The 7,208-nt window shown below is 36.3% G+C and overlaps 1 protein-coding gene across 1 annotated transcript; it reads left to right on the top strand.

Moving 5' to 3' along the window:
- The first annotated feature begins 919 nt into the window (after positions 1 to 919).
- Positions 920 to 2,206, top strand: LOC110944084 (F-box/kelch-repeat protein At3g23880-like). The gene has a single exon (XM_022185802.1). The coding sequence runs from the start codon at positions 920 to 922 to the stop codon at positions 2,204 to 2,206; it is 1,287 nt and encodes a 428-aa protein (XP_022041494.1).
- The last annotated feature ends 5,002 nt before the right edge of the window (positions 2,207 to 7,208 follow it).

Below are 7,208 nucleotides of genomic sequence, written 5' to 3'. Positions count from 1 at the left end.
GCGTTCGTTTGTGTTCGAGACCAGTGTTCGCGAACTGTTCGTGAACAATTGAATTTCCTTACGAACGAACACGAACATGGCCTTGTTCGTGTTCGTGTTCGTTCGGTTCGTTTATAACCCTAATCCTATTGCTCAAATTTATGTTTGATGAGTTTACATGATTCAAATTTATTTTTTATAGCAACTTTATTATTTAGGTTTCATCTAACGTCCGCTATACACGTAAAGCCTGAACCCAATTCCTACCGGCCAAATTCCCTCCGCAACACACGGAGGAAATTAACTAGTTAAAGTTTAAATGCAAAAGGATAAAATGTTTTTTAGAGTGTTAACAATAAAGTAAAATAAAATGGGTAAATTAGACCAAGGGGTAATGGTCTAGCGCTATCCTGATAACTTTCTCTAGCAGAAGTTGCCAATTGGAGTCTCACTCGTAACTAAAAGTCATGCGTGAGTCAGGGGTTTTAGCACATTGTGCCTTCAGGCGGTGGCTTTCCTTGGAATTAGTGACGGGCCAGTCACCAGTACTGTCTGCGATTGCAAGTGTGGGTGACACTGTCTGCGATTGCAAGTGTGGGCGACCTTTTGATTATGTGTGTACTCGGGTGGCCAGACTTGTAAATTAGAAATTTTTTTTTACTATTATACCATAGATATTAATAGACTTAGAAACTCTAAATTATTAAATAATAGTTAAATATAATGAGAACTAAAAGTAAGATATATCCTATATAATACCAAGGATTGAATAATAAAAGGATAGTAAAGGGATACATCTAACCCTGCCCAATAGCACAGCCCAAATTTCACATAAATATCCGTCTCGCTTTGCTTTCCAGCTTGAACCAATTCATCAGAAGAGAGGCTGAGGTTGTATAAACCCTAGAAATTCATACCTTCTTCCTTAATCAAAATCAAAATGTCAGACAATGTGCCTTTCGAAATTCAAGAGGAAATCATCAAAAGGCTTCCTATCAAATCATTGATCCGATTCCAATTGGTCTCCAAAGCCTGGAAGTCTCTCATTGGCAGTAGTCATTTTATTGCAGATTACAGCGCCCCACACCCACAGCTGCAACATCTCCTCGTGAGGTATGATCACGGACATACTTCTAAGCCAATATATTCTTCAGTTGTCGATGATCATACTTTAGTCAACCGGAGAGTTTCCCTCACTCCTCCCCCGTTGGTTAACTGGCTTAGAGATTCTATAATAATCGGCAGCTCTCATGGCTTGTTGTGTTTGCATTGTTTTTATGGCGATGATAACAGATTTGGTCTTGGAACCAGAATGGCTGTTATTTGGAATATTTCAATTAGAAAAGCTATTGCTGTTGTTGTGCCTAGTGTGCCAGATGGGGAAATATACATAACCTTTACAAGTTTTGGGGTTTGTCCAGAGACTAGTGACCCTAAGATTCTCAAGATCACAGAAATTAAAATGTGGAGTGATACGGAAAGTGTAACTCTCATCCCTTGGCAGGTTGAGGTTTTTACGGTAAGCTCAGGGGTTTGGAGATGTCCATATACCACCAATCTCCCTCGTAAATCAGTTCAATTTAGCTGTTCGCAGGTTGTTGTAGATGGGTTCTGTTATTGGCTTGCTACTGATAGGAGTACTATAGATCCTGGATTTAAGGCTTATAATCTGATTATTTCATTTCATATGACAAGTGAAGAATTTACAGAAGTAAACCTTCCAGATAGTTTAATATATGAGGGGTCTGTTGATTATTTGAACATCTCTAATCTAAGGGACTCTCTTGTTGTGCTTGATAGAAATACGGAAGAGAATGTTTGTTATGTTTGGTCAATGAAGGATGATGGTGTATCGAAGTCGTTTACAAAGCTATTCACTATTTACTCACCAGATGCAACGCTACTAAGTGTGCTAGAATTTAGGAGAAGTGGTGAACCTGTAATTGAAATTTTAGATAATGATGCTGACCCGCGTTATGTCCCATATGCCCCGTCATTGCTTGCCATTTATGAACCCAAATCAAAACACATCAGTAATCTTGGGATTAATGGAATAGGTTCATTTTTTGTGCATTCCTACAAGGAAACACTACTTCTGCTTGACCAACCAGATTTTACGGTTTATGACAAAGGTAAAGGCTACATCGTTAAGCAGAGAGCTGAGATTTTAAGCCTTTTGAAGCATACAAACAAGGTTGAAATGCAAGGCGCACATGAAATGAAATGAAATGAAATGTAATGGACTTTTTATTTAGTTCCTTTCACAAAATTTTGAAAGAACAAACCTCGTATTGTTGCAATGTTATTTTGATTGTGTTGTGCATTTGGTATTCTTCTATTGCTCAAAGGTTCTTTTTCATTTTTAAATTTTTGGAATTTTTATCCAATTTTGTTTGTTTTGAGACGATAATTTTATGAATTATGATTTGATTCCTTGTTGTTATGTTAAGGATGGCAAACTTGTTTTACATTTTCCATATGGTGTGGTGTGCAATGTCAAAAGCAAGCAGGGTTTATGGGGCTAATGCATCCCCTTGATAGAGACAACAACTAACAACAAGGTTTTCTTTGTGTTGTTTTTTGTACTGAAACAATATTAATGGTTTTGCTTCTCTAACGAAGATAGTGGTTTGAAACATAATGGAGGCGTTGAAACAATCCAAAATGACCATTCAATAGTGTGGTCAAAATATACGGATACTTGAATCCAGCGTATATGTGTGTGGTGTGCTTTAGCTTCTGTATGAAATAATCCTGCAAATAACTTTTGATAATTATTCCACCATGTAATGTGTGGTCTATGAAGGTGGCGAAATGACCCAAAGACTAACTTTTGGGTTAATTTGGACATTCATTTTAAGATGATGTGTTGTTTTGGGTTAGATATGAGTTTTAATGGGTCATAGTGGGCAAACCTGAAAAATAGGAAAAACTAAACTAAAACTTAAAAACGGGTCAGAATGGTTAAAGAAGAGAAAAGCACTAGTCAGGATGGATAGATGGTCTTCTCAATTACCTCTTTTAACGCGACAGATGCAAAATCCAGAACTGTTTGTCAACATCATCGTTCGATTTCTGTCCAGCAGTGGTTTGAGTTAGATATCGAATCTCAAGGTATGTGATTTTAGAACTTTCATTTTTAGTATAATTTTGTGTTACCTTTTAAAGTAGTCATCTTCGAGTTTGTAAACAACGGAGTTGGGGTTGTATTTCATGTGTATCTCAATTGAAAAAAACTAATTTGTTATATCTTCACTAGACTTTAATTTAGTATCCTTCAATATTTCGTATTATTGGTGTTTCCTTCTTTTCTATTATTAGCTCACTAGGTTGGTGCATGCATTTGTTTCCTGTAACACATGAAAAGGGATGGCAACTTTTATAATTAAATTAAATATTTTATTTATTTCTTTATTTGGGGGTTTGAGATTTGCACTGAAGATAATTTTGTGGGTAAGATTCTAACCAATTCACCCCATGATCTCCTAGATACATGATCTCCTAGATACATGGTCAAAACTCCCACTCTCCTTCATGGGTGGCAGCTTAGACGGTGTTACCGCAGCAGTGGGATGGCATACTATAGTCAACGGCGGCGGCAGGCAAATGAAGACGCCAAGACGGCTGGTAAGGCTGCCTTAGAGGTGTTTATGGGTGGTGGTGACCTGTGATCAATCTGTACAGAAGCAATGGAGCAACAGCGAGATGCCAAGGCAGTTCAACAGCGACGGTTCTGGCAACTTTGTACCCAATGAGCTACCAAGAGCAAGCTAAATGTTTTGATGACGTTCAAGGTGCGATCTATATGCCTTTAAATTTTTTACATGTTTTTGGTCTGATCATTCATTACCTGGTGGTGTTTTGAGACGGCTTTTGACATGGATTCCAAAAGGGAGGCTTTTAATACTTAATTAACATAATTTTGATGTTATCTTATGTCTAATTATGTGTATTAAATGGTAGAATAATCATATTGAGATTATATGCGAGTATGACGATTATGATGAGCTATGCCTAAAATTTTGATTATGTGCTTGATAATGTGGTATGTATCTGTATCTATATCTATATTTATATTATAAAACATTTCAGAAGGATGACGGTAAAATTTAAGTAATTACAATATTGTGTGTTTATGGTCATGGTTTTAAAAAACGTTTGAGGCGTGCGCCTCAAGGCACGCCTCGAGGCGAAACGGCCAAAAAACGAGTCTGAGGCGTGCCTCATGGTGTTTTTAATGTATATGCGTCTCAGAGGGGCTGAGGCGCTAAGAAATCTGCGCCTCAGGGCATTTTGATAGCTGTTTTTGATGTTTTTGACTTTTTGTGTCAATTTCTAGCATTTCATGTCTTTTTAAGTGTGTTTTTGATGATTTTGATGAATCTGATGATGAAATTAGTTAGTATTATTATTTTTATAATATATATAATTTTTATACTTATTTATTAATACCGCCTCGGCCTTACGCCTCGAGGCTTACGCCTCGTGAGGCGAAGGGAAAACGCCTCGAAACTCGTTTCCGTTCTTTTAAACCTTGCTTATGGTACAACAACTTAATTAAGTTTACTTGGATATCAAATTGTAATGATTTAGAGGGCAAAACATTTAAGAAGTTAACGTATCATTTATTTAAATATGGTCATTGGTTATGGTCACAATTCACTTTAAAAGACCTTGGCCTCATCATCTGCTGGTAACCTACCCCTTTACAACTTCATTTTCGTCTTGTGTATATTCAACAACTTTTACCGTTCTCCCCTAAATTCAATAACTTTACCATCTCTGAACCAATTTCAACTGCTTCAAAGGTACGTTTCATTTGCAGTGTCGAGATTGAATTCGTTTGTAAACTATTGTTTGTGTTTCCTCCATTAATTGTAATGGATCACGGATCGATTCGTTCCGTTCGATATTCGTGTTGACTTGTATCATTGACGATCATAGTTGTCAATAGCGAGCGTAGCGATCACTATAGCGCGCTACGTAGCGTATAGGTCTAGACTTGCTATATTAGGGTTGTCGCGATAGATAGGGACAATTAATTTATTTATTTGTATTTTTAATATAAATAGCAATTAAATATAGCTATAAAATAGCTGGATTTTAGGTTTTTTTTTAAATATACATGTAAAATAGTATATACACGAGGGTATTTTGATATAATATACGTACAAAATCTTTAAATTTTCTTTTCTTGTGCATCGCTATTTATCGCTATTCGCCATGTGGCATATAGGTACCTTATCGCTATTCGCTATTGACAACTATATTGACGATAGAAAAGTATGTTTTGATCGTATGCTTGATCAGGTGATATTGTATCTATCGACAGAGGGAACTTCAGGATTTCACAGAATAACGGGCGGTTTCTGATTTTGCACATGACAACCGTATTCAGGTTAGTTTTGTTTTTAATTTCCTCCTAAAGCCATATATAACCATGTTGGCATATCATTATATGATTTTAGTATGCTCCTAATGTCTAGCAAGTAGCAAGTTTTTGAACTATACATGAGTTTGAAGTTTGTTTATATTTTTCCAGTCATTATTGAGAGGCGGATTTTGAACAAGTAAAACACCTGTAGATGAAGAAAGGCCTTCCGAAATTGCAGCGAGTGAATTGGTTCCATTGAGTCAACGTCACACCGTTTCCTGTTTAAGGTATGCTTTATTGAAGCTTTTATCTTTGAAATCTTCATATTCAGTTTCAGTACATGCCTTTAAAGATTCAGTAGTTTTCTTTGTCTCTTTTATGACAGTTGACACTAAAATATTACAAATATATCGCTAATATATAGGTGGCAAATGGGCGGTTAGGTGAGCATAGATCGGGTCGGTGATGTGCCAAAACAGAAACTATAACCAATTTTTTGGCTTTTATATCTTCATAACGGATCGGTTATTTCTATCACCAGGAAAGATGGTTTTGTCAATTCTGTTAACTGCTGGTTCTGGAGTAGTCCACTACAAGCTCATTATATAAATCCAGTCAATTTTACAACATACTTTTGTTCTTTAGTCATTCTTTAACTTATGTAATATCTTCTTTCAAAATCTATTTGTGTAGACATGAATATGTGCGCACAATATCAAAATTAAGGATGGTGAAAGGAATGTCATGTGTACTCTTGATTCAGATTTCGTTCAATATTGTTAATATTGCGAAACAAATCTCGTAAAAGCAATCGCATTGTCAATATAAAGGGAATCTTTTTAAGCACTTGTGTTTTATGGTAAAAGTTTAGAGGGTGTTGATGCAGATTTTGTGTCCGATGCTTGTCGAATAGATTCGTTATTATTTTACGCTGAATTTGTAATAGTTAGTGAAACGGTCAAACGAACGTGTATTGACCCGCTCGTTTGAAGTGGTCAAACGAGAGGGTTATTTGTTTGACCATGTGTGTTTGCTAGACAAATGGGTGTGGGTATAAATACCAACCCTTTGTCTCATTTGCAAATAGAGAGAAGGGGAGCTCATTTGAGAGTTCCCTGTGAGCTTCATTGTGCGGGGGAGAGATCACCACTTGGTATCTCCCCGGATGTATACTCCTTTGGTATTAGTTCGGTTGTCTTGTAACCGGGCCGATTTGTAATGTTTATTACCGATTAATACAAAGAAGTGTTTGTTTATCACTCTAATCTCTCCCGTCTTGAACTTATATCACACTAATCACGGTTTCGGTCCAGAAACACGGTCCTACAGAGGGTAAGAAAAAGCCGGTGGGAAACCCACCGACTTTGTCTTTTAAGATAGTGTACAATAGTTAAATATAATGAGAATTAAAAGTAAGATATCCTAAATAATCGATATTAATAGACTTAGAAACTTTGAATTATTAAATAAGAGTTAAATATAATGAGAATTAAAAGTAAGATATCCTACATAATCGATATTAATAGACTTAGAAACTCTGAATTATTAAATAGTAGTTAAATATAATGAGAATTAAAAGTAAGATATCCTACATAATCCCAAGGATTGAATAAAAGGGTAATAAATGGATACGTCTAAGCCAACCTAATAGCACCGCCCAAATTCTATACAATCATAAAGGAGAAAGTCGGTGCTACAGTGCACCAACAAAATTACAAAAATGCCCTTCATATATTGTGAAATGACCAGCTTGTAAACTGACTGCGAATTGACTAGTTTGCCCTTTCTCCCACGAAGCACTCCGGGACTCAATATGGTTTTCCGGTGAAGGTGGTTTCAACACTAACAACCACGA

Source organism: Helianthus annuus, chromosome 6, assembly GCF_002127325.2.
Source record: "Helianthus annuus cultivar XRQ/B chromosome 6, HanXRQr2.0-SUNRISE, whole genome shotgun sequence".
Lineage (NCBI taxonomy): Eukaryota > Viridiplantae > Streptophyta > Magnoliopsida > Asterales > Asteraceae > Helianthus > Helianthus annuus.
The sequence above is the reverse complement of the archived record's forward strand: the minus strand, read 5'-3'. Positions and strand labels throughout refer to the sequence as shown.

Coding starts and splice junctions, on each gene's coding strand:
- LOC110944084 (XM_022185802.1), top strand. CDS start 920: ATGTCAGACAATGTGCCTTTCGAAATTCAAGAGGAAATCATCAAAAGG.